The following is a 27,511-nucleotide window of genomic DNA, read 5'->3' as shown; positions in this document are numbered from 1 at the left end:
CCAAAACAGTGTTCAAATCAGCTTTTAAAAATACAGTTCAAAAATAATAATAAGGGGGCTGGAGAGATGGCTCAGCAATTAAGAAGACTGACTGCTCTTCCAGAGGACCTGAGTTCACTTCCCAGCCACCACACATGGCGGCTCACAACGATCTGAACAGGATCTGGTGCCCTCTTCTGGTGTGTCTGAAGACAGCAACAATGCACTCACACATGAAAAAAAAAAAAAAAAAAAAAAAAAAAGAGCCAGGCGTGGTAACTCATGCTTTAACCTTAGGGCTCAGGAGGCAGGGGTGGTAAGATTGTTACACATTTAGGGCCATCTTGGTGTACAACAGTAACTGTAGATCAGCCAGGGCCACACAGTGAGAAAAAGCTAAAAGCACACCCGAACAGTAAACACACACACACACACACACACACACTATACACACTTTGAAACTCTTTTCTCTACTTTTTTTTTTTTTTTTTTTGAGACAGGATTTCTCTGTGTAGTCCTGGCTGTCCTGAAACTCACTCTGCAGATCACTGTGTAGTCAAACTCAGCCCTGCCTACCTCTGCCTCCTGGAGTGCTGAAATCAAAAGTGGGGTGTGACAGCACCCTCTGGTTACACTTTGAAAAATTTTAATTCTGAGACTTCCTGTGGTGGTCTGAATTACCTGTGTGTCTTAGTCACTGTCCTATTGCTGTGAAGAGATACCATGACCAAGGCAGCTCTTAGAAATGAAGGTCGTTGGCTGAGTCTCGCTTACAGTATCACAGGGCTTAGTTTCTTGTCATCATGGCAGCAGGCACGGCAGGCAGGGAAGTAGCTGAGCACCCACAGGCAGAGAGAGAGAGAGAGAGAGAGAGAGAGAGAGAGAGAGAGAGAGAGAGAGAGAGAGAGAGAGAGAGATTGATTGATTGAGAGAGAGAGAGAGATTCAAAGCCTACCTTTAATGACACACTTCCTCCAACAAAGACTATACCTCTCAAGTCTTCTAATCTTATCCAGAGTCGACTCCCTAGCAACTAAGCTTTCAAATTTGAGCCTAAGGCAACCATTCTTATTCAAATCACCACAGTGTGAGTGTTCTTCAAATCCGAAAATGTGACTATTAATAGAAACTTCCCGTTTTGGGAAAGGTATTTGTACTTGGTTCACTTTGAATTGATTTGAAATGAAATAATTGAGGTGTATTATATTGGACTAAAGTCCATGTTGATACTAGAAAATTTTAATCGTATTCCTTCTGACTATCTAACCTTGTCTATCAAATCTTCACTTGGTGTACAGATCAATCCCAATCAATAGGTTCCAAAGACCAGTTCCCAGTCATAGACCTGGAAAAGTACAGTCAGTCGTGTGGGATATACTGGTCATAGTTAACGTGGATTTAGAATCACCATGGAAACACATCTCGGAGCGTGTGTGAGGCTGCTTTCCAGAGGGGTTTAACTGGGGTAAGGAGAATATGGACACCACCATCGTATGCAGTGAGGTGTTGGCTCAAATAAAAAGGAGAAAATAAGTTGGGCACCCTTTTCATTTCTTTATTGCAGATAACATGTAACCAGTTACTTTGTTGCCTAGCCTTCCAGGCTGTGAGGGCTGTATTCCCTAGAACATTAAGCCCAGATAAACCCTCTTTTATGTTGCTGTTTGCAGGTATTTGGTCACAGCAACAAATAAATTATACATTTAGAAACTGTTGTTTATCAGAAATTCAAACTTAGTGGAGCATCTCCTCTCCCACACCACCTCATTTCCCTGGAGGCATTTGCAAGATCTTAAGCTGTATTTTGATTGCCAAAATTTGGGTGATTGGTGTTACACTTTTGTGAACAGTACAGGGATACTACTAAACGTTTTACATCCTCCAGGCAACTAATTGTTTGCCCCAATATATAAATAAGCAGAGAAACAGGGAACTAAAAGGCCACCGACTTTCAGGGTTCCTGGGAGAGAGGCAGTGCAATTGTCTAAGTTCATCTTCAGTTCGAGTTAGAGGGAAGATGGTGTCCAGGGCCTGGAGACAGGATGCCAGAGCCCAGAGTTCCTACGGCAGCGGATGAAGTCCCGAGGTCCAGAAAGTGGTGTGTGGCTATTCCTGCATGTGGACTGTGCCGCACGTGTGGCTAAGACCGACTCCGACGGTCAGACACCTACCTCCGCCTCAGAATAGACTACTGAGCTACCAAGGATACCCGGCTCGGTAACACTCGGGAAGCCGCGGGAGGCTAAGGCGTCCTTCTCCCCTAGCAACGCGCGGGGACGGAAGTGGCTGCAGTGCCACGCCCCCTGCGCCTGCGCACAGGCGCGGCCTGCTGACGTGGACCGGGTAGCGGGGCCGAGCCCGGCGCTGAGGAGAGCTGCAGTGGCCGCTGTGCTGGCAGAGCGGCGAGCGAGGTGGGATGGCGGCGCGGCTCGCTTCGCGCAGGGGACCCGGGGCTGCGGGCCAGCGCCCGTGGCTGCTGCTGGCACCGCTGCTGCTGGTCCCGCTGCTGGTGCGGCCCGCTGAGGCCCTGGTGGAAGGGCTGTACTGCGGCACGCGCGACTGCTACGAGGTGCTAGGCGTGAGCCGCTCGGCCAGCAAGGCGGAGATCGCGCGGGCCTACCGGCAGCTGGCCCGGCGCTACCACCCGGATCGCTACCGGCCCGAGCCCGGAGACGGCCCTGGGGGCGCGCCGCCGAGCGCTGAGGCTTTCCTGCTAGTGGCGACCGCCTACGAGACGCTCAAGGTGAGGCTCACGAGCGCAGTTGGATGGCCGGGGATTTGGGTCTCCCAGCCTGGTGATCAGGTCCTCTATGACCCCGGCACACTGCCGCCGCCTGGACCTTTAGGACGTCCACGTTTCCCACGTGGCTATGAGAAAGAGCCACCTCGGCCCATTAGCCAGCATGGCCACCTCCTCGTGGACAGTTTTGGAGGGCAGCCAGTTCTCTTTTTGGACACTTGTTCTGCAGAGCTTTGCACTTATTTTATTTTTGGTGTAAAAGGCATCCTGATAACTTGAGGTGCATGCTCGGGAAACAGGGCGATTGTCGGTGCTAGGATCTGGGATAGGACAGTGAAATACTATTAACTGATCGTGTCAACTTGATAGGGCAGAAGTTTGGCCTCTGGGATGATGTCAATGATATTTAACTTAGGTCTAAAGAACTAGAAAAACACACACACACACACAAACCAGTGAACTTTAAGTCCAAAGACTAGACTATGACTTTTGACTCTGACATCCCCCGAGTGACCTTGGATAGTTGTTTCTTAATATCCATTTAATGACTTGGGGTAGAAGATTGAGAATTAGTAGGGGAAATTTTTTTTTAGTGATTTGACAAAGGTTTTATTGCGTGCTGTGGAGGTAGGCAGATTTAGCCTGGCGCACCCCCCCCCTTTTTTTTTTTTTGATTACTACCTTATATGTAAGAAATCACCTGTTCTAAGCCATGCTTGATGGTGGTATTTCTGTTTCCCCATCAGGAGACTGAGCAGCACAGAGCAGCGTTTCCATCACAGCTGTTTTGTTTCGTTTTCCTGTCTGCTTGTAATGACTACTTTGAATAGCTGTATTATGGTTAACGGCGGATTAGTCCTCAGATTAGCTTTACAGAATTGAAAATTCTGAGTCAAGTTCCTGTTCTTTCAGGCTTAGAGCAGTTTGACACCTGGAGCTATTAAGAGTGGGCTTCACTTACTAACCTCTCACCAGCCAGTGAGGTTACAGTTTTATCCACACTCCATTGAGGGACAGGGGAGCAGTTAGAAAGGGACTGAAATTAGAGGAAAGAGTGATTGGGAGAAGAGGTTTCAGAAAAACCAAAAAGAACTGGCTCCACCCAGAATAACCCAGCACAGGAACCCCAAGCTGTTTGCTGAGGAATGTGTGGTCTTGGTGCACTAGGGGCTTTGCTGAGAGAGCAGAAGCCCTGTTGCCTTCTCCTAGGTTTTGTGGGGTAGGAGATGGGTGGGCAGGGGTGACATGGGAACGTGAACCCTGTTCGTTAAGATTTTTTTTTTTTTTCTTTTTTTTTCGGAGCTGGGGACCGACCCAGGGCCTTGCAAGCGCTCTACCACTGAGCTAAATCCCCAACCCCGTGAACCCTGTTCTTAAGAACTTTAAGAAATAGTGCCAGGACTAAAGTGTAGTGACAGTTGATGACATTCTCAGTGGAAGGACTCCTGGGGCTCAAAATAGTTTTGCCATTTTCTTGGAGATACTATTTCCAAGGCTTAATCTGGTTGTTCTGTATGCTTGCTTCTAAAGGTCTCTACCCTAAAGTTTAGAACTGATTTATCAGCAAGTGAAAATCGAGGTAAAACAATGTCCACTCAAGAACAAGGGGCTTCTGGGCAGGTATAAAGCTAGTGTGTGGGCCGGCCTGGTGGTACACACCTTTAATCCTAGCACTTGGGAGCCAGAGACAGTGATCTCTGAGTTTGACGCCAGCCTGTTCAACAAAGCCAGTTCCTGGATAGCTGGGCTACACAGAGAAACCCTGTCTCCAAATTAATAAATACCACCACCACCACCACCACTCCACCCTATCCCCCAAAACAAACCAGAGTATCTAGAGAAAGTAACATTTTACTTGACTCTGGTTGTACTTGTAGTAGCTCCTAACAGCTGCCGGCAGAAAGGCCCTGGGGAGAGTCCTAGCTCCAGCTTCCTAGCTGCACTACCCACAAGGCACAGCAGGACTCTGGAAATACCTATTTAGAATGTAGAGACAACACAGCTTCAGCTTCTGGATGGAGCGCTGAACGCATCCTCTGCTCATTACATCGCCTTCACCTGCAAAAGGACTCGAAAAGCCGTGGTGTGGAAGGCAGACAGGTTACCCGATGTATATTTCCACCATAATGGAGAACCGAAAACGTTGCCTGAGAATACCATTTCTGAGTAATGCAAAGATTTAAGAAAGATGCTACCCAGTTTGGAGGACCGGCTTATCTCCCCATTGTCCCACTGAGGCAGTGCAGACGTAATCGCTGTTTTGTTTGTGTTATATCCTCAGTACGGAGCAAGGATTTGTGGGGGGTAAGAAATCTAGATGAACATTGCTAGGAACTGGTCAGGTAGACTGGTAGGGGAAATTAAGTTCCATGGGCTCTGGGCTCTAGGATGAAAACAGTACACAGAAGCCTGTCCCTAAATGTTGAGCATAAGTGCATCTTCAACATGGGACCTACATTTGTGTTCAGATGTCAGTGAGTTTGTGATTCTGGGGTGGTTTGTTCATATAAATGCCCCTTTGAGAGCAAGGTGAGCTTTGGGTTTTTTTCCTGGGTTGTTTTTTTGTTTTTTTTTTTTGTATTAAAAATTAAGTACAGCAACGGGATTTAAGTACAATTAATGAGACAAGAAGGTAAGACACCTGGTCATTACTAATTTAGCTTCAAATGATTCCACCTGTGCATGAGGAGTTAGACGAAAACCCAGGGAAGGGGTGGGTGATGGAGGGCAAAGACCGAGTGCAGAGGCTACCGCAAAGATCCACTTGGTCCTGGTAGCAAGCACTTTACAGTTGTGATTTCACACACTGCTGTTTGAGTAAAGCTAATGCAGCGTGTCGTGCTTTTCTGGCTGTTGGGGGTTGAGAGAACTCCTAGACTTTGGAAGTAAGTGGCCTCACTGGCTCAGTCAGCACTGAGTCTCCTGAGGTGGAACACTCCAGTCTGGCCATGTGTCCTCTGTGGCTATAGCACTTATCACACTGAGCGTGAACCCAAGGAGCCCTTCTCTTGCACTAAACGTACCCGTCTGCCATGTGTATCCATAGGACCTAGCACAATGTCTGGCACATCAGATAGTGACTATTAATTAAACTCACTTGGAGACAGTTCAGATAGGATGGAAATTGGAACTGCGTTTCTGGCATTTTGACAAGGTTACGTGTGACCACTTTGCTGTTTCACTCAAACCGTGATTTTAGAATGGTACAAATAATAGGAACCGAACAGCTGTGAGTGAAGTATCCTGCATGAGAGGAAACCTGTACTTTCTACCTGTAATGTCTTTAGGGCTTTAAAATGAGAGCAAAATTAACTGTGGATGTAGGTAAAAATTGGATAAAAACAGGAAGTAGCACAGAGTGAGCAAATGCAGGAGCAACCAGAAAAGATTCAGTCAGAACAGTGATGAGGTAAGAAGTGAAAAAGTAGCCTTTGACGGTGTTTGAAACGTCACAAGAACATAGGAAAGGTCATAGGAATATTGCTGGTGTGAAGGTTATCTGAGAAGTCGGAGCCGTGTAAAGAGATTAGATCTGTCTTGGAAGCGAGGCGTCATAAGAACAATGCGTGGTTTTCCTTTTGTCAGTGCCTGGGGTGGCAGAACTCCTAGCACTTAGAGAGGATTTTGTGCTCCCTGCCCTGTGCTTTGACTTATGCTGGTTTCTTACCGAGATTTCTGACTCCATCCCTTCCTGAGCTGACAAAAGGTGCTGGGGGGAGCCAAGGCCACGAGAGGTACAGCTCTCTCCCTGTTTTTGTTTTGTTTTTAAACCAAGAGTTGACTTTTCCATATGTGAGGCAGGAACTCTATCACTGAGCTGTATACCCAGAACTTTCTCCTTTTTCTTTCCCTCAAGGTCAGGTCTCACTGTGTTGCTTGGCTGTCCTGGAACTCTGCAGATCAAACTGGCTTTGAACTCAGAGGTTCTACTACATCTGCTCTCTGATTAAAGGCCGTGCCACTGTGCTGGTCGAGACTATTATTTGTTCGTTTATTTATTTATTTTGGTTTGGCTTGGCTTGACTTGGTTTGGAGTCAGGGTTTTATATGGCCTGGGCTGCTAACCCCAAACTCTTTGTAGCTGAGAGTGACCTTGAACTCCTTATCCTCAGGGCTCAGCCTCCCAAGAGTTGGGTTCACAGGCTGTTCCATGACACACACCCGCCTCTGTTTTTCAATTTTAACTTTTTAAAAAAGTTAATTTTGATGCATCATCCGTCTAAGTTACGCAGGCTGGCCTTGAACTCACTGGATAGCAGACAGATCTTCAACATTATAATCAATCTTTCTTAGTCTTCCAAGTAGCTGAGATTACAGGTTTGAGGCTCCAGGGTCAGCTTGACTTTAAGCTTTGATTAAAAATAGGGAGACAGATACTTTCTGTGTGGTCATACTTTACTTACGTTATGCACTACGGTTCACATTTCAGTATGAGAAGGAAGCAATTATTCTCGGGGATTAAAGACAAATAAGCGTACCCTTTTGCTAGATCTGAAAGTGCGTCACCGTGGTTGACAGTGGAGGGCATTCCTGACAGACGGAAAACTTGAGGAGTAACAGAAGTGTAGATCAAGTGTTCACAGTTACAGGAGTGAGGTCCCCCCCACCCGCAGACTGCTTGAGGGAGAAAAAATTAAGTGCACTTTTCAACACTCCAGCTCTTTACAGGCATGGAGGTTTTAATCAGCGGTTCATGGGATTGGTACAGTTAGCTGTCTGTGCCCATGGATTCTTCTTTCAGGGATTCAGCCAAATTCAGATGCAAAATATCTGGAGGGGTGGGGAAGTGTCTGGGGTCTGAGATGCAGCTCAGTTGTACACAGCCTGCATGCATACATGCATGAGGCCCTTGGGTTCGATCTCTAGCCCAGCAAAAACTTGGTGTGGTAGCACACTCCTGGGAAGTTAAGAGACAGGAAGGTCTGCAGTTCAAGGCCATCCTTGATTACACAAGAACTTTCAGGCTAGCCTGGGCTGCTTGAGACCCTGCCTCAAAATAAATGTACTGCCCATGGACACACCTTTTCTTTATTTTCTAGACAGTCCAGTGTGATAGTTACTGCTTAGCACTCCATTGTACTCGGTGTTGTTAAATGAGGGATAGGTTATATAAGTGTGTTTTATGTAAGGCATTGAGCATCTCGGGATGTGGGTATCTACTGTACTAAAGCGTGGCTGTCATGAAACATGGAAGTTAGATAGTAAGGAGCAGTCACATTAAGTGACTCTTACAGAGAAGGGCTTCACAGTCCTCCTAAGCTTCTACCCTTTAGTGCCTTCTTCCTATTGTGCTGTCCCCAACCATAGAATTATTTCTTTGCTACTTCATAACTGTAATTTTGTTACTGTTATGAATTATAATGTAAATATCTGATATGAAGGATATATGATATGCGACCCCAGCAGGGTTGAGACCCACAGGTTGAGAACCACTGCTATAGATCATAGACTGAAGGTGCTTTTAGTTTCCCTGCCTGCTTTGATGGCACATGAGTACCTGCAATGCTTGTAGGGACTGTGAGGCCCTGCCTGTGGTTAGTCACAAGGTGTGATGTGGTTAGTTGCAAGGTGTGATGTGGTTAGTTGCAAGGTGTGATGTGGTTAGTTGCAAGGTGTGATGTGGTTGGTGACTTCCCACAAGTTCAGAAAGACGTGATAGCATTCGTACTACTTGTATTTACTGAAAAGAACTTCTCTAATTAATCCCTTAATTCGGGTTGTTATTACCTACTCTGTCAGAGGCTGATCTGTATACCATATGCTTAATTCTGATGCTATGATTATGTGATGTTGTTAGCAGCTAATCAAAACACTTGATCAACCCCAAATTTCTAATGTGAAATAATTCTAGTCTTGACTAGAGCTGACTACTTGACAAACTAACCCCAGTTGCTCAGGCTGAACCCAGGACCTGGTGTGCACTAGGCAAGTATCCACCACTGATCTTTACTCCTGGCCCCAGCAGTTGGCATTTAACATAGCTCATGCAGATTTTTCATGAGGAAGTTCTGGGATAAAAGAAGAGTGTAAAGACCTTTACTTTTTTATAAACGTCTTTTCCTAGCTCTACTTCTAGATTCTAGACCTGTAGAATATACATGGGAGGGAAACTACTTCAGAAGATTCAGACTCATTTGGGGTTAGATGATGGCCGGCCTGCTCCCCTCTCCTCATTTTGAGATAGTCATTATGTAGCTGAGGAGGATGGCCTTGAACTTGTTTCTGAGCCTCCTGCTTCTTCCTCAGAAGTACTAGTACTGTAGTGCTGCACTTGTGTGCCTGTTTCTTCTTAGAGCTGTTGTTGGTGTTGTGTGTATGGTGTTTGTGGTTTGCTCTCACCCACCGAGAGCCATCTCCCCAGGCTCAGCTCTGTGCAGTGCTAGGGATCAAACCCTGTGTGTTGAGCATTCGGGGCAAGCACTCGGCCAGTGGAGCTGTGCCCTCAGCTCAACTCTTTAAGCTTCATCCAAAAGTTTGAACTTGATATTTTGAGTAGTTACAGCAGATGTTAAGATGGGAAAATAACACCATCTTATGTTGATTTCAGAGAGCAGCCCAAGGGAAAGTGCTGAGATGTGTTAGGGACCTGAGGCAAAGGCAGACTCGCTTTGTGACCAGGCCATTTCTTCTGGAAGCAGCTCTCATGAGCTGTGACTGGAGCCAGCAGCATAGCACACTGTGGGATCAAAGCACTGGGATTAACTGTCCAGCTTCTCTGTAACTACTGCACAAGGCTCTAATCTTCTGATCCTTGGCTCTAATCTTCTGATCCTTGGCTTGTGACTTTTGTTGTCAGGGGAAATGGTCTCCGAGTTGAGCATCATTTTGTATCTCTTTGTGTGTTAACAAAATTAGAAAGAATATTTACAACGGAGGCTGGCTTAGTCCTAAGCTCCTAATTTCTTGCAATGCTCAGTAAATATATTCCATCTCAGTCTTCTTTTCAAAGAGTCTTGCCAAAAAACCTGCACCTGGCTTCACATCTATAATCCTCCTGTCTCAGTCTTCAGAGTCTCTGGGATTACACATGCTGCTGCCCCTCTGCACTTTGTAGCCATCTTTTCTTATATCACTACTTAGTGTTTTCCAATTTGTTGTTTTATTATTAATTATTTTTGGTGCTGGAAATTAAGCTAAAGGCTTTGGATATGATAGGCAAGGACTACTGTGGAACCGTCTTAGTAACTTTCAAGTCTTTTTCCATCCGTACGCTGTGAGCTTTACTTTTTTAGGCTTTAGTCTTTGTGTATTCTTTTCTGTTTTTAAACCCTTTGGGTTTCGGGGTGTGTGTGCATGTGATAGATGCATGAGTAGTAACGTGTGGATGCCCTCGTGTGTTTCGTGTGCGTAAGTGTCTGAGTGATGTGGAAGCCAAGGGTTGATGTTGATATTAGGTTACTTCCTTAATCACTTTGCATTTTTTGTTGTTGTTTTTCAAGACAGGGTCTCTCTGTGTGGCCCTGGCTGTCCTCCTGGAACTTGCTCTGTAGACCAGGCTGATCTTGAACTCACAGAGATCTGCTTCTTTTGCTTCCTGAGTGGCAGGATTAAAGGAGTGTGCTACCACCACCTTTACCTTACTGACTGAGACACGGTCTCTTACTGAACCAGAAGGAAGCTGATCTAAGCCAGTCAGTCTAGCCAGCCTGCTGGAGCCCCTCCTTTGTCTGAGCATCCTGAACGGCAGGGGCTACAGAGGCTCCGCCTACCTACACCTTTTGTGGTTGAGGTCCTCAGGCTTGTTCAGCACGTGCTCTGTTCACTGAACCGGCTCCTTCTAAGCTCCTTCTTAGAAGACTCAGCTGTGTGGCTGACTTGACTTTTAAGCTCTTGGCTCCAACCCCTGCCTGTTTTGCCAGCTTGGGTTTTCAACAGCCTCTTATCTGAGCACAAGTACTTTTGCTATCGTTGTTAAAGACTAAACTTTAAAAGAAATGATGCTTTTCATACAGGTACAAAAAGAGTGAGTGTCAGAGACTGTAGTCTAACGCACTAATTGATAAGAAAACCTCTGAAATACTGATATCATTCAAAAGAGAAAAGTTGTTGCTGCACATTTTAAGTCTGACAGGGATTGCTGATGTGCTGATAAGGTAGTAATCAGTTGCCTCTCACTGGGTAGTTTTCCTTACTGATAACACACGTATTAGCATTATTACCAGCTTTTCACAGCTTACTTCTGTCTTGACACTTAAAGGAGGGAATTTGCAAACAAAGCACATCTCTCCAAGGTTGTAAATGACCGATCCCTGGAGATACAAGTGTACCGTCATTTTTCCTTCCCGTTTCTCCTCGGCTCCAGACATGCTTCCTAGTCCCTCATTCTTACCCAGCTCACATATTACATATAACTAGAAACTTCAATACCATATCCAGTTTCTCCTTTGATTTTTTTTTTCTGGTTTGTCTTCATTGTTTTTTGTTTTGTTTGTTTGTTTGTTTGTTTGTTTTTTTAACTGGCTTTCTCTCTACATGGCTTTGCTGTCCAGGAACTCACTGTGTAGTTGAGGCTGGCCTTGAGCTCACAGAGATCCACCTGCCTCTGCCTCCTGAGTGCTGGGATTAAAGTGTGTGCTACTATGCTGGGCTTCTTTGATTGTTGTATTTCCTTCTAATTATAAGTCCTCCATATTCTGTTTAATCACTAAAAGCTATTCCTTATCGACTTTTTTCTTTATTTTTTGCACTTTTTCAAAATAATGCAACAGAAATGTCTTGAAAATGAACAATTATACTTCATGCAGTTGTCCTCATATTCGAAGCATTTCACTTTTGAACATCAGAGACAATAACTGACTCTAGTCGTACTTTCTGGTTCTTTGCGACTGCTTCTTAAATATCCCCATTGCTTAGGCTGTGCCTGTCTGCTGTTCAGAGCCTCAGTACCTTAGCTCTGGTTCTGATCTTGCAGCAGGACTTTCAAGACCCACTTTCAAGACCCAGTTCCCACCTCACTTCATTTGCTGAACCTCATTACCTGTGGACCTGGGCAGAGTTCCTCAGTCCTTTGTTTGGTAGCGCGTGAAATTGTGCTTTTTGTTTGCTAGATTCTTCTAAAAAGGAGGGTTCTTAAGGCTAAGGCTGTGTCTTGCTGGTGTCTTCATCCCCTGTGATTAACCTAGTACTGATCCCGTGCTCTGATGCTGAGGAGGAAGAGTAAAAGGTCAGGTGGCCTACACGCTGGAAGCATTAGCTGAGACAGAAAGCACAGACTTGTGTTTGAGCTTGTTGAAGTGGGGTTGTTTGTGTTACAGTTAGAATAAGTTCAAGATGGCTGAGAGTAGGAGAAGCCAGGGACAGTAGATGTGTCACAAAAGCATAGGTGGTTGAATCATACACTTTGTAGAGACGTTAGCATGAGAAGACAGGTAAGGGAGTTGCACTTGTGACTGACTAGGGGACAGGGAACAAGAAAGAACGTACAACTCATAGCATTTAATTTTCTGCTTCTTAGCAGGATGTAAAGACCTGGGAAAAAATGTAAGGGAACACATTTTATTTTTGAAGCATCATCGTGTGTGTGTGTGTGTGTGTGTGTGTGTGTTTGTGTGTGTGTGTGTGTGAGAGAGAGAGCGCACATATGCTGTGTTAATAAGATTAATATGTATTTTTAAAAATGAACAAAAAGTACATTTTCATATATTCTTAATTCCTGGCCTTTACCATCAGAAAATGCTTTCCCCATTCTGTATAATAGAACATTTTGATGTAAAACCGTCTGCAGTATCTTACATTGCAATTCATGTTTATTAAAAGTAAGCAGTGCATACCTTATTTTAAGCCAAGGATGTACTAGTTTTCTCTGGGGTGGGGGCGGTCATTTTCATGAGAGAAGCAGGGCTCGGTGCTGCTTTGCGTGTGGGTTTCCTTTGCTCACCTTTGATCTAGATATTGGTGGTTGTATATTCCAGTCCTCCTGCATATGCCCAAGAGGATTGGGATGGATGGACACCAGCAGAAGCACCACTTACCTCTGTAGACATTAGGAACAAGGAGTGTATGGCCCTGCTTGTCGAGGCTCAGGACAGGAAGAAACAAGTATAAAGGTTTTGATTTTGGAAAGAAGTTGGAATCTCCTGACCCTGGGACCTTAAGATCCACAATATTGCTGAAAGAAAAAGTACTACCTTATTAAAAGGTAAGATATTAAACTGTTCGACATGTTTTAGCCACAGTAGCATATTTTCATGAGCTGTAAAGTCAAGCAGTCGTTTCTGTCAAACTGACATTTTTGTGATAGAACACTCACCCAGCCTTGCTGGTGAGCTGCAGACCTGTGTGGCTGGAGAAAGGTGGAAAGGAAGGAGAACTGAAAATAGCTCACTCAGTTTTGAAGTGACACACTGACTGCCAGGCACTGAGCAAGGTCCTGGGACCACAGAGATTAATGAACACCCTACCACTTCCCTCCTGAGAAATTGTCATTCGAGGATGAAGAAACCCCTAGTGACTACAGTGTGATAAGTGCTATAATGACTAGGTACTCGGTGTAGTAAGAGTGTTCCGGGGCTAAGGGAGTGTAGCTCAGTGGTAGAGCACTTGCCTAGCTTGCTTAAGGGCCTGGGTTCAGTCCTCATCACCTCAAAAAGCTGTTTGAAGCAGCAGAAAAAAGGCTTCAATTTAGAGAGGGTTACATGTTCAAAGACACGAGAAAACAAAACCAGAAGTTGCTGTCTGCTGTGGAAAGAACTGGGTAGGTGAGTTTCAGTTGGTGTGGAGCCTTGTTGCATGCCAAGGAAATTTAAATCTGAGCATAAGGAAGCATTGATGTGAGAAACCTAGGAGCCTCGTTTCTGAGATGTTTTCTGGAGGAAAGCTATCACATTAATAATGCACCTCAGTTCTCTAGTACGGCCCCCTAAAGAGACATAAGCCTTCCTGTTCTGTCTTTGCCTGCTTGTTCTTGGTAGCTGTGTGTCTTAAACTTTGTAGGTTACTGAAAAATAGGATTTTTACTTCTGTCCATTGAGAGAACTTTGTACCAACTTCCAATATTTTTTTAAATTACATGAATGCTTTTGCTCGAAGATCATTTTTGTGTTGTAGAACAAAAAGGTTTTACAGTGAGAGTTAAAATGAGTAAATGATACAGCACAGAGGTGGCTGAGGCTTTACTCTCTGAAAACCAGAACAGGCTCATGCAGTTATGGAGCCCCTTAGGAAAAGAAACCATCCTAAGAGAAGTGGGATTAGATTACAGTGTTGTCCAGTGTCAGGACCTAGGAAGCTGGGAACAGGCCTGGAAGAGTTCTTTGAGGAGAGGTGGACACAGGCGAGCGTGGAGCTGCTGGAACTTTGCCACCATGCTCTCAGAGGGGTGCAGTGCCTGAAGTCAGAAGAAGGTGGTGGCCCGGGGAAGGTCTGCATGTGATGATGCTCTAGCAGGAGTGGCATCTGTGTCCCATGGAGTGTGGACTTCACTAAGAGGAAGGGAGAAAGAACAGTGAACAGCCACACACGTTGGTATCCATACACCAGGAGTGCAACCAACAGCCCGACAGAGGGTTCTGCTGACTGCTGGCAGAGGGTGGCCAGAGTCTGAGTTCAGTGTGGCATTTAGCTTCAAAATTACATGCGTAGTTGGAGCACAAAGAATCTTGCTTGAATACAGTTCATAAAGTATCTGTCAAGATTAGAAGCTTGGGTTAAAATCAAGTTTCAGGCCTAATGAGGACGTTTCTATAAAATTAGCCACCAGGACCAAAAACATGGTGGAAGAAGAGGGATATCTTAAAGTATCAAGTGAGACACTTCAAGAGATGAGGGCTTTAGTGCTTAGAGCTACCTGTGTGACTACTGTAGAGATGGCCCCTCAGTTAGAAGCTCTGGACTCTGGTGCTGGCTGGGTAAGGAATGGTCATTGACAGCAGAGACTTCCATGAGAAAACCCTTTGACACGAGAACGTACACACGTGAATTTGAAGGCAGTGTCAGCCCGAGCCGTCTCTTGGTTATGTGTAACAGTTATCCTGGCCCTCCACATGGTGCTGTACAGCGTTGAAAGGTACCGTGATACTCGACACTAGCGTTCTTATGCTAGTGAGACTTAAAATATTTTAAGTGTGATAAATGTGGGATAACTTTTATTGAGCACTCTTACTAAAGTTCAGAGGCTTCTTAAAAGATTTATTTTGATTTATTTATTATATATGAGTGCTCTGTCTGCATGCCAGAAGAGAGCATCAGACCCCATTACAGATGGTTGTGAGCCACCATGTGGTTGCTGGGAATTGAACTCAGGACCCCTGGAAGAGCAGGCAGTGAGCGCTCTTAACTACTGAGCCATTCATTTCTCTGGCTCCAGGTTCAGAGTTTTTAATAGAAATTAACACATGATGATTTTAGTAAACACAGGGAAGATTTTATCATTAGTCATTTTGTTATTTTAATTATAAGAAGATACGTATTGCAGGACTCAAGAGGAGGCAAGCCCTAAACAGACCGTGGTGTCTCCACAGTGACAGGCCCTAGGTTAAATCTGAAGTCTGTTACTCAGAAGGCACAGCTAGGTGGGTGAGCAGTTTAAACTGGAAGGGCACCTCTCAGGTCATTATCGTTAGTTTTGCAATGCTTCTATTGCACACCATACTAAACAAAAACTGTGACTCGGTCTTAGTCTTTACCATTTTGTAAAATGGAACAAGTTGAAAATTAGGTTTCTTTTGAGACAAAATTAAATTTTATATGCTCCTAGGTAGCTCAATAAAATGTTTATCTGTTAGATATTGACTACATAAGAAAATAAAAGATAACTTAAGGAAGTGTTTACTGTAGTGGGGAGATGCCGAGGGAGGAGTTAAAAGTGCTTGCTATGTGTGAGCCTGAGGGTCTTGAGTTCAGATCCCCAGAACCCACTTAAGCAGGTGTGGTACTGGGCATCTGTAAGCCCAGGCTTCTACAGTGAGGTGGGAGGGACAGACAGAAGAGTCCCTGCAAGCATGCAGGTCATCGAGCTTGATGACAGCAGCAAACGAGAAGAGTCTGTCTCAGATGAGGTGGCAAGTAAGGACTGCCATTGGGAGCTGTCCTCTGACCGCCACACCTGTGCTGTGGCATTCACGTCCTGTACTCACATGCATAAGTGCGTGTGCATATATACCCACACATCATAAACAAACAAAACACCAAGTGCACACATCCTAAAGCGTTTCAGAATCCTTTGAACAGAGGCTGTGTGATCAGGAAGACAGGCTACTTTATCTGTGAAGCAGCTGTGTCCCTGTTTTATAATGGTAAAGCACTGCACATCTGTAAGGGGACTGTGCAGTGTCATCTGAGTTCAGAACAGCCATGGAAAAGATTAGGACAGGTAGTATCGAGTTTTACAAAGAATGAAGCTCAGAAAAACTTATTATTTTCCCAAGGTCACAAATCTAGACTTTACCTTTTGTGTTGTCTCGGAGATGTCTCAGTGTTCCTAGAGATGGTTAGACACAGACTGGCTTTACCTGCTTGTTGCTACCTTAATCATTGCTTTTGGCAGAAACCTTTGTAGACAAAGCTGGCCCCAACTGTGAATATAAATGGGAGCTGAGCCCTTTGTCCTTTCTGTGGTCTATGAACAACGCCAGAGCGCCCTCAAGTCACAGGGACTCTGTGTTGTATTATAGCATATAGAGCTGACGGTTAGCTGTTGTCAGTGTTGGGCTTTCCTAGAATACTAGCACTGCTAATGAATTTGGGGAATGTTTTTATTCTGTCTTTATAACATAAAGTTAGTATACATGCCTCTAAGAGTGTTGAAAAGTTTTTAGAAGTTTTTCAATTTGATATTTATCTCTCTCGTAATTATGAAGTTCAGCGTTAACAGATTACAAACCAAGGCTCTTAAAGTCGAATACCCTTCACTTCACAGGATGAAGAAACACGGAAGGACTATGACTACATGCTGGACCACCCAGAAGAGTACTACAGCCATTACTACCACTACTACAGCAGGCGCCTAGCCCCTAAAGTGGACGTCAGGGTGGTGATTCTGGTCAGTGTGTGTGCCATTTCAGTGTTTCAGGTGTGTATTCATGAATATATATAGTTCTGCATATAAATATATGTTTGTTTCCTACTGCCATTAAATCTATTATAATACTATAAAATAATCTTATATATTATATATAATGTATATAATATTAAACATATTATAATATAATTATTATAGATCTTGTAAATTGTTTTCCAGTTGAGATTCATTTTTTTACACTTGAAAAATACTCATTTATTCTAACACCGAGTAATAATAGGATTTTTCCATTGTATATATTCATTACACACGATGCTATATTATGTGATGGGTCTTTTCATACAAATATATATTATACATGAGCACATCTTCTCCCAGTCCCCTAGCAGGGGAATCTTTGTCATCAGGGCGTCTAAGGAACTAGTGATGACCAGTCTACCAGTTGTTTTTCTATTGCTGTGGTAAAATTTTTACCATGACGAAAATAACTTAAAGAGGGGAAGCAGGGTTGGGGAGTTTAGCTCAGTGGTAGAGCGCTTGCCTAGGAAGCAAAGGCCCTGTTGGTCCCAGCTCTGAAAAAAAAACAAAAAAAAAAAAAAAAAAAGAGGGAAGCATTTACTGCGGCTTACAGTTCCACAGGGAGTCCATCACAGTAAGGAAGGCATGGTAGCAGGTGGCCCGAGGAGCACGCCAGCTGACGACGTTCACCACAGTTCGTCATGTGGGAAGTGGAGAGACTGTCCACTCCCAAAGCCCACCCAAGGCTTGTACTTCCCTAGCAAAGCTCCCTACCCTAGACGCTTCTAACCCTCCCAACAGTAACACCGAACACCTGAGGTCACAGGACAAGTGTCAGTCAGTCAGTCCACCTCAGATATCATTGCACACCCACAAGCAAAGTCCACTTCTCCTCCTCTCCCTCCTAGGGTATTTGGCTACCACATGGCAGCCAGATCATGTCATGCACTTTATAGGGCTTTCAGTGATTTCTCATAAACTGCTCAGATTCAGAGAGGTACATGAACTCTGTGTGGTTTTAAACCACCACAGGAATCCAGTTCAGCCTGGAGTGGTTCTTCCCTGTTCCTCTTAAACTAACCACGCTATCGTGTACTCACCTGGAGGAAAAGAGCTCCTCAGGAGACGACAGTCAGCAAGTTTGAGAATTACTTTCAATTTTAAAAAAGGGTTTATTTTTATTTTATGTGTATTTGTGTTTGCCTGCATGGATGTATGTGTAACCACCGGTGTGCCTCGTGTCTGTGGAGCCAGAATAGGGCGTCATATTTCCTGCAACTGGAGTTACAGGTGGCTGTATGTTATAGGCTGGGCTTTTTCTATGTCTGCCTCAGTTCTGGATTAATGACATGGAGACTTATTATTAATGTCTAGGCTTGCTCCCTAACTAGCTAGCTCCTAGCTCAATTAACCCATTTATACCATTGTGTCTGCCACATGACTGTTCCTCAGTTTCATATGTCCAACTTTCTCTGAGTCTTGGTTTTGAATCCTCTGATTCTATCTCTCAGCGTCCCAGTCTCTCTCTTGGAACTCCACCTTCTACTTCCTGCCTTTTGCTGATAGGCCATCAGCTTTTTATTGACAGGTGATTCGTCCACACAATGCACAAGACATCCCTACAGTTGTGTGAGCTGGAAAAGAAACCGAGGTGCTCTGCAAGGAGATCCTGTGTTCTTAACCTTTGAACTTTCTCTCTAGCCCGAGAGATTTCTTCTCTACGTTAATTCCTAGAAACAACATTCAGTTGATATAAGAAAAATTCTTATTAAACACCAAAGTGGTGTATTTCGACTTACTAGCATTTATAGGAGTATTGCCCTCCCCTTCTTCCTTCTGGTTCTGTAAGATCTCAGGGTGTTATCCTGTAGAACTGACCCATGTGTGTGCCGTATGAGAGCCCAATGATAGAATTCAAATATACTTGAGTCTTTGTTATCCAGATGTGGTAAGCATTCCTATTGGAAAGAGAAAAGGGAATAGACTTGAGGTCACAACTGTCTAATTTTAGAACAAATGTCTTGCTAGCCATTGTGCAGTTAATCTTACTCTGGTGAGCAAAGGGAAGGGAGTGTGTTACTAATGAAGTCTTCGAGTCACTGTTGTTACTGTTTTTCTGGGATAGGTTCTACTTTGCCCTGGTTGGTCTCCAGCTCCTGATCCTTCTGCCTCCCCCTGCCCAGTGCTGGGGCTACAACAAAGAGTCAACCTACCTGGCCAAGATCCTCAGTTTCATTTGGCTGGGTTTCTTGGGGGGCATTCATGGGGATTTCTGCTGTTGCTTTCTTTTGGTGGCGTTTTCTAATAAATTGACTTATTTGTTTTCTGTCCCAGTATTTCAGCTGGTGGAACAGCTACAACAAAGCAATCAGCTACTTAGCCACAGTGCCCAAGTACCGCATCCAGGCCACAGAGATCGCCAAGGAGCAGGGACTGCTCAAAAAAGCCAAAGAAAAGGGGAAAAACAAGAAGTCCAAAGAAGAAATCCGTGACGAGGAGGAGAACATCATAAAGAATATTATAAAAAGTAAGATAGACATAAAGGGGGGCTACCAGAAACCTCAAGTTCGGGACCTCCTCTTGTTCCAAGTCCTCCTCGCCCCTGTCCACCTGTGCTCCTACATAGCCTGGTATTGCCGGTGGGTCTATAACTTTAACATCAAAGGCAAGGAGTACGGGGAGGAGGAGAGGCTTTACATCATACGCAAGTCCATGAAGATGTCCCAGTCTCAGTTCGACAGCCTGGAGGACCATCAGAAAGAAATGTTTCTCAAGCGGGAGCTTTGGATAAAAGAGAATTACGAGGTGAGTACCAGCGGCTGCCCTCAAATGGTCTCTTGCCACACGCAGGTCCATGGAGTCACTTCAGAAGTCCAAGAGGAAAAAGATGAGCGCAGCTCCTAATTTTCTTGAAAATGTGGCTCTATATTGTAGTGGGACAAAGGGTATTTAACTTACATTTGTTTTTTGGGTTTTTCTTTTTTAAAGCTGTATTTAAAGCACTCTAATCAGCTAGTCCTGGTGAAGATGGAGTAGTCAGACTGTGCATGGGTGGTTTCGATGATTTCTGGGTTTTGCACTAATCAATTTTTCCTTTCCAAAAAAGCAAAAGAGAAAAAAGAAAAGAAATTTTGTTAAAATAATTGTTTATTTCAAAATAATTAATCATAGAATTTTCTGAAGATTCTGTCACACTTTGGAATGTTACTTCCTTTTTATTTAAATCAACATTGCAAAGCCTTTAAACCTGGGACATTTTATTATTAAGTGTTACTTTTCACCATTACACTACAAGAGTTATTTAGAGGTGCTCAGCTATCTAACCACAATGCTGACGGCGCCAGCCATCTCCCTGCCCTGCGTCCTGGAGACAGTGATCTGCTAATGTAAGAATATAAGCTTCGAGCACAAGAAAGAGTCTAAAGAAATTTAAGATGCGTTAGATGGTACATTCTTTTGTAGTTAACTTCACTTTGTAATGTTCAAAGTAGATTTTTAAAAAAGATTTTATTTTATGTATGTGAGTACACTGTCTCTTCAGACACAACATAAGAGGGCATCAGATCCACTTACAGATGGCCGTGAGCCACCATGTGGTTGGTGGGATTTGAACTCAGGACCTCTGGAAGAGCAGTCAGTGCTCTTAGGCACTGAGCCATCTCTATTCCCCCAAAATAGATTTTTAATGGGAGTAAAATTAGGAGTTACCAGATGTTTGGCAAGCAAATATATTCCTTTGTATAAATTACCTAAAAATAGGAGATAATGTACAATTATTTATCTCTTAAAACTATTTGAGGAACTGGGTAGGATCTGTGGTCAGGCCCCTGCTTCACACACATGAGTGCTTCAGTTTGGGCTCTAAGACCCACATGAAAACCTAGGTATTGTGGAAACAGATGGATCCCAGAGGCTCACTGGCCAGCCAGCCAGCCGACCAATGCAGGATCTGGGTTCAAAGCTGGGCGTGGTGGAGAAAAGGCATGTCCATCAGCCTCTGCCTGCTTCACGCGTGTGCAGCCGTATTTATAAGCACACACCACACCACCATCCACACACGCACACGCAAGTACAGCTTTTTGAAAGATTTTTGCTTTAAACCCTGTCTTTTCAGATTATTGTATTGGCTGAATTATTATATTATGAGGCTTTATTTAAAAAATGAACTATTTGAAAGCATTTTTTAAAAATTAATGCCGCTATAAAACTCGCTATAAGAAGTTTTTCATTTAGCTTTGGTGACTAGAGCTTAAAGAAATACTAGAGATTCTTGATTCTTAATCTATGTCATTCATACAACCTTCCTTGGTAACTCTAGAGAAAAAATAGCTAATATCTTTGAAAAGTAGATTTAAATTCAATTTGGAGGCAATTGCATATATTATATATATGACCAATTTGTTCCTTGGTCAGGGAAAATACTAACTGAAGCCAGGTCCAAGAATGGTGTTTGTCCGGTATAATTCCTAGACCTTGGAAGGCTGAGACAGGAGTGTCAATTCAGTTAGTCTGAATTACTTCAGCAAGGTCCAGGCCAGCCTGGGCTACATTGCAACACCCCATCACAAAAACAAAAGAGCGACATTGTAGCTCTTGTTTTTCTCACTCTGGACATTCAAGTGCGGCCCTCAGTGTTTGAGTCAGTCTCCAGGAAGCAGATGAACATGCTCACCTAAGTTTCTTTTTGTAAACTAGAATGCCATAAAAGCAGGACAGGTCTCTGTACCATACAGTCATTTAGTGCTGTGTGTGCTCCTAGGTCTACAAGCAGGAACAGGAGGAAGAGTTAAAGAAAAAGCTGGCCAACGACCCTCGGTGGAAGCGATACCGCAGGTGGATGAAGAACGAGGGGCCTGGGCGGTTGACCTTTGTGGACGACTGAGGGCGATGGGGCACTGCTATGCCGGACTCTGAATGTGACGTCACTTGCATAGTGGTTACTTGGAAATGTGCCTGCTGCTCTCAGCGGTGACTAACGCTCACAAGTACATGATTAAACAGAATAATGTAGACATTTCAGCTTTCCCTTAAAACTTTATACAGAAGACATTTATGACGGCTCAATTTTTATAATCTATTTGTGGGTTTTGTTTAAAAAAATTTGACATGGGACTTATTAGTTGCCATTTAAAATTTTTATATGTTTAGTTAAATTTGACATGAAATTTATTAGATACCATTTAAAACTTCTGTGTGAAGTGTTTCTTCTTCAAGAGTGTTTCCTTATGTTTTCATAATACTACGTTTTCCTCCTTTCCTGGTCTCTATTTTTACAAAACAACAACAAAATGACATCAGCATTCGGTCAGATTATTGTGTCTTTCTGGACACAGTTTCTCCAGGAGAATCATTCAGTGCCATGTTGTCCTTACTGTAGTCCTTACAGATTCGAGCACGTTCATGTATTCTCTAGGAGAGCATTCTAGAACCTCTGCAGCCCCACCCACAGTCCCACCCAGTGATCCTACTCTTGATAAGATCGAAACTCTCCAGGAGAGTGGGTTACATCACGTCCTTGTGGGATGTCCTCAGTTACAGTCTCATAGGACTGTTTCTCAAACCTTTCTGCAGAGGGGACCTTGTAAAAAGGTCTTTTATACCACATCTTCCTGCCTTCCTCCCTCTTTTCTCTCTGTCTCGCCTTCTTCCTTCCCTCCCTCCCTCCCTCCCTCCCTCCCTTCCTTCTTTCTTCCTTTCTTTCTTTCTTTCTTTCTTTCTTTCTTTCTTTCTTTCTTTCTTTCTTTCTTTCTTTCTTTCTCTTCCTTTTTTCTTCCTTCCCTCCCTCCGTCCCTGAATTACTTGTGGTTAAACTGTAATGCACATGCGGACTCTTACGTGCATTTAAGCTAGAAACAAGACAGGCATGGCTGAGCTGCTCTCGCCCTCTGTGTCTATACTTAGGGAAGTGAAAGTAAATGGCAGAAAGACTGAGTCAAACCTGATCTCTACCGAAGTACCATATACACTCATACACAATGCTCCTGTTCAAGATCTGCCTACTGCTTCATGTTAATAAAATGGTTGTCATACATCATGCTGCCTGGGAAGATATGTAAAGATTAGCATACTGCCTTTGTAGCATATACTTTTAAAAGATTAATGTAGCATAGTAGGTATGCAGGATTGATTTCTAAGTGAAGTAAATTGATCCTTTTAAAAGCTCAGCCCAAGGACTGGATAGCTTGGTTGGTGAAGCACTACTTTGCAAACAATGGTGACTGACTCTGAGCAACACACACACACCATCTCATGTAAAATATGCTAGGCAGTGGTGGCATACTCTGACACAACCTGTCTCAGAAAACAAGGTAGAGAGGCCTGAAAATGAAAACCAAGCCTGTCCTCTGGCCCCACATATACCCATACACTTGTGTATCTGCATGCACACAGGCACACAAAGTTCAGTCCAAATTACATGCATGAGTCCATCCTCGCCAATTAGCCAAAAGATTAAAGTCAGCTATTTTAATGTGCATGAACTTCAGTTGCCGGTTACAAGAACAGAATTTGACTAGGCTGTCAGAAGGGCTCTTTGAAGCTCTGGGCTTCTGGAATAATTATTTAGAGTTCTGTAAACATTAGTTGGAAATGTTTGTGCATTTGTTATTCTTTATGGTTGTGGAGAATCATATAGTTAGCACCTGTTGCTCATTATTATCTAAGAATAAATTTATGTCATATAAGGACCAGAAAGAAATATCACTACTACTGTACCTCAACATTTCCAAAAGTCTCTAATTGCCTGTATTTTTCTACGTTCATTTCTGGTACACCCTGACAGAAAGCAGTAGAGGGAAGAAAGGGTCTCTGTGGCTTACAGTTCCAGGTGACAGTCATACCACGAGAGCAAGGAGAAAATATATGCATCTTTGCCTCTCATGTTGAGTATTTCCTTGCTAGGGAATGGTGCTGCCTACAGTTGGCTAGGGCTTCCTACAGCACTTAATTATCATATGATTCCCCCCCCCCAAACACATACTCACAGACCACCCTCAATGAGGCTCTGTTCTGTTCGAAGTTAATTTGAAGTCATCAGGTTGACTGCAAAGACTGACTAGCACACCTCTGTAAGGAGAAGAGAAAGATGTTCAGCTAATGAGGACTCTATGTATCTTTGGGTACTCTTTTGTCTGTCTTTTTTATTTCTGTATTCTATTTCTAGAATTGTCCACTGAAGGCTGTTTATGTGGGAACTTGGTCAGAGTCATTGCATGAATCAAAGTGGACTCTTAAAGAAAGATGGTGGTGTTTTCCCCTTCCCTCTGTTCACTGTGCTTCAAATTCTCAGGATAAGGAAAGGCCATTGCTGGCAGTAATCACTGTACTTCACTGCACTTGTCCACGGAAACAAAATCTCCAAGAGGACTCAGGCCCTTCCAGCCCCATCAGTGCAGGGAGGAGGGGTGGGCTGTCAGAGCGTGGCTGTTTATTGCCACCTGTGTCTCATCGCTTCATGTAATTGAAGTCTTCAAAATTACGCTGTGGGTTTTATTCGTATAAATGTCTTCCTAACAGATCTGCCATTAGTCCTTTCTTCATTGGTGTGTTATGAATTCCCCAATTTCATCCTATTGTATCCCTTCATGGATCAGTAAGATCCGCATAGTAAAAATGGCCACCCTACCAAAAGCAGTCCACAGATTCAGTGCAGTCCCCATTAAAATTCCCACACAATTCTTTACAGACCTTGAAAGACAATACTCCACTTCATATGGAAAAACAGAAAACCCAGGATAGCTAAAACAATCCCAAGCAGTAACAACTCTAGAGGAATCACCATCCCTGACTTCAGGCTCCAGTACAGAGCTGTAGTAATAAACACTGCATGGAATCGCAGACTGACAAACAGACACATTGGTCAATGGGATCAGATTGAAGACCTAGGCATAAATCCACATGTTATGGACTCATTATTTTTGGTAAAGAAGCCAGAAAGAGATAGTGGGAGTGGTGAAGGCACCTTCAACAAATGGTGCTGGTCCAACTGGATGTCTGCATGTAGAAAAATGCAAATAGGTCCCTACTTATCACCTTGCATAAAACCGAAGTCCAAGTGGATCCAAGACCTCAACATAAAACAAGACATATTGAACTGATAGAAGAGAAAATGAGGAACGCATATTCTCACAGGAGACAGCTTCCTGAACAGAACATCAAAGGTGCAGGCACTAAGGTCAACAATTGATAAATGGCACCTTATGGAACTGACAAGCTTCTGTAAGGCAAAGGACACTGTCAATAGGACAGAACTGTGCCAACCTTACATCTTAAATACGACTGATACCCAAACTATATTAACTCCAGAAACCAGACAACAGCAAACCAAACAATCCAATTGAAAACCTATACAACCACTGTGGGGTCAATATGGTGTGGTTCTTCAGATTATTGGAATTGAGCTACCTCAAGACACAGACTCCTCAACAGAGGAATCGCAAATGGCTGAGAAGCACTTAACATCTTTAGGCATCAGGGAAATGCAAATCAAAAGGACTCCGGTCCCATCTTAGATCTGCAGAAGGCAAAGATCAAAACACAAAGTGACAGCTCATGTTGAAAAGATGTGGAACAAGGGGAACACTTCTCCATTGTTGGTGGGAGTGCAAACTCAGCCACTATGGGAATCAATATGGTGACTCCACAGAATATTGGGAACTGAGCTACCTTAAGACACAGTGCCCACTCTCGGGCATATACCCAGAGGATGTTTCATCCTACTACAAAGAGACTTGCTCAGCTACGTTCATAGCAGCTTTATTCATAGTAGGCAGAAGTAGAAATGGCCTCAATGCCCCTCACCTGAAGGGCGGGTAGAGATGTGACTCATCTACTCAGTTGTGCAAAAACAAACAGGGCCGTGAATTTGTAGGCAAATGAATGGAGCTAGAAAAAAAAGTCATCCTGAGTGAGGGAACCCAGACCTCAAAAGACAGACATGTACTTCTAAGTGGGGATTAGCTGTTAAGTACATGATATGCTACAGTCCACAGGCCCAGGAAGGCTAAGTAACAAGAAGGGCTCAAGGGGGGCACATGAATCTCCCCGGAAAAGGGAATTAGAATAGGTTTTGCAGGTGGGAATGGTAACAGGAGGATCGTGATGGGGAGAGACAACTGGAATTGGAGGGCATTTGGGAGGCGGGATGGGGGTGCGATGTGGAAACCGTGGAGTGGAAATTCCCAGCATTCTACAAGGGTGACCCCATTGAGGACTTCTACTAATGGAGGATGTGGAACCTGAAACGATGGCCAACTTTGTAACCAGGCAACTTCCAGTGGTGGGAATGGGACACTCAGCTACAAAACCTGCAACCTACAATCCTATACTTGCCTGCAAGATGTGTGGGGGCAAAGGGGGGGCAGAACTATAGGAGTGGCCAACCAATGACTGGTCTAATTTCTGGCCCATGCCTGACACTGCTAGATGACCAGGACCTGAAGCTGGGTAGCCCAGAAACCTAGGATAGAAAAAACAATAAAATGATTTTTAATAATATTCTGCTATATTTATTGATCAGTGCCTAGCCAGCTTGTCACCAGAGAGGTTCCTTCCAGCAGCTGATGAGAACCAAAAAGAAAAGAAAAGAAAATGGAGATCTTCATTGGGTTTCTCCTCTTGGAGCATAGTGGAGCCTGCATGGGTCTGGGCTGTGTCCTCTGTGTATATGTTAATAGTTTGTGGAATTCCTGACAGATCCCAGTGTCTCTGACCCTTCTGCCTACTCTTGGGATCCTTTCGTCCTACTGTGTTGCTTCATCCAGCCTTGATATGAGTTTGTACCTAGTCTCATTGCAACTTGTTAAGCTATGTTTGGCCAATATCCCTGGGAGGACTGAACTTTTCTGAAGGGAAATGGAGGAGCAGTTGATCTGGGAGGGAAGGGAGGTGGGGAGGTGAGCCTGGGGGTAATGGATGGAGGGACAGCTGTGGTTGGGATGCAATGTATAAGAAAAGAATAAAAAAAAAAAGTTACAGCCTTTTAACATGCATCAGCCTCCTGCCTGGAATCTAACACTGGTTGGCACAAAGGATTCTTTAAACATTACATGGGAAAAAGCTTAGGGAACTATCTAGTTCAGTTCTATTGCACTTATATTTAGAAATGTTTTTGTATCCTCTGGGTTTATTTTGGGGGGAGGGGTGTGAAGGACAGCAAATGTTTAACACTTAAACCTTGGAAATACTGTTTGAATGGAAGCCTGCTTTGCTAACAAGCGGCCCATATTGCAAATGGGACTGCTGGGGCCAGGTGTGGTGGCAGGTGCCACCGATTCCAGCACTGCGTAGGCAGGGTCAGGCAGATCTCTGACTTTGAGGCCAACCTTGTCCAAATATCAAGTTCCAGGGTTGCCAGAGCTACATAGACTCTGTCAAAACCAAACCAAGTACGGTAAACTAGACACAGAGGTCTATGGAAATTCTATATGAACCTCAGATCTAGCAACTATAGAATATTGAATTAAGTATGGTCTCCCTGTGACTGAGACACTGGGATAAGCCATGTCTGGGTGAATAATAGTCTGATTGGAAAAATGTGACAACTTCTGTTATGTGTTTACAACAAAACCGAACTAGAACCTAGTTATTAGTAACCTAGTTATTGATAACCTAGTTATTGATAACCTAGTTATTAGTAACCTAGTTATTGATAACCTAGTTATTAGTAACCTAGTTATTGTAACCTAGTTATTGATAACCTAGTTATTAGTAACCTAGTTATTAGTAACCTAGTTATTGATAGCCTAGTTATTAACCTAGTTATTGATAACCTAGTTATTAATAACCAAGTTATTTACTCTTCTGGTTTCCTCATCTGT

The 27,511-nt window shown here is 43.8% G+C and overlaps 1 protein-coding gene across 1 annotated transcript; it reads left to right on the top strand.

Moving 5' to 3' along the window:
• The first annotated feature begins 2,323 nt into the window (after positions 1-2,323).
• On the top strand, positions 2,324-21,884 carry Dnajc25 (DnaJ heat shock protein family (Hsp40) member C25). The gene is made up of 4 exons (XM_032903548.1): positions 2,324-2,722; positions 16,575-16,727; positions 19,029-19,499; positions 21,454-21,884. Exons 1-4 carry the CDS (start codon positions 2,396-2,398, stop codon positions 21,574-21,576), a joined length of 1,074 nt encoding a protein of 357 aa, XP_032759439.1. The 5' UTR covers positions 2,324-2,395; the 3' UTR covers positions 21,577-21,884.
• The last annotated feature ends 5,627 nt before the right edge of the window (positions 21,885-27,511 follow it).

Source organism: Rattus rattus, chromosome 1 (assembly GCF_011064425.1).
Source record: "Rattus rattus isolate New Zealand chromosome 1, Rrattus_CSIRO_v1, whole genome shotgun sequence".
NCBI classification, from domain to species: domain Eukaryota; kingdom Metazoa; phylum Chordata; class Mammalia; order Rodentia; family Muridae; genus Rattus; species Rattus rattus.
The sequence above is the reverse complement of the archived record's forward strand: the minus strand, read 5'-3'. Positions and strand labels throughout refer to the sequence as shown.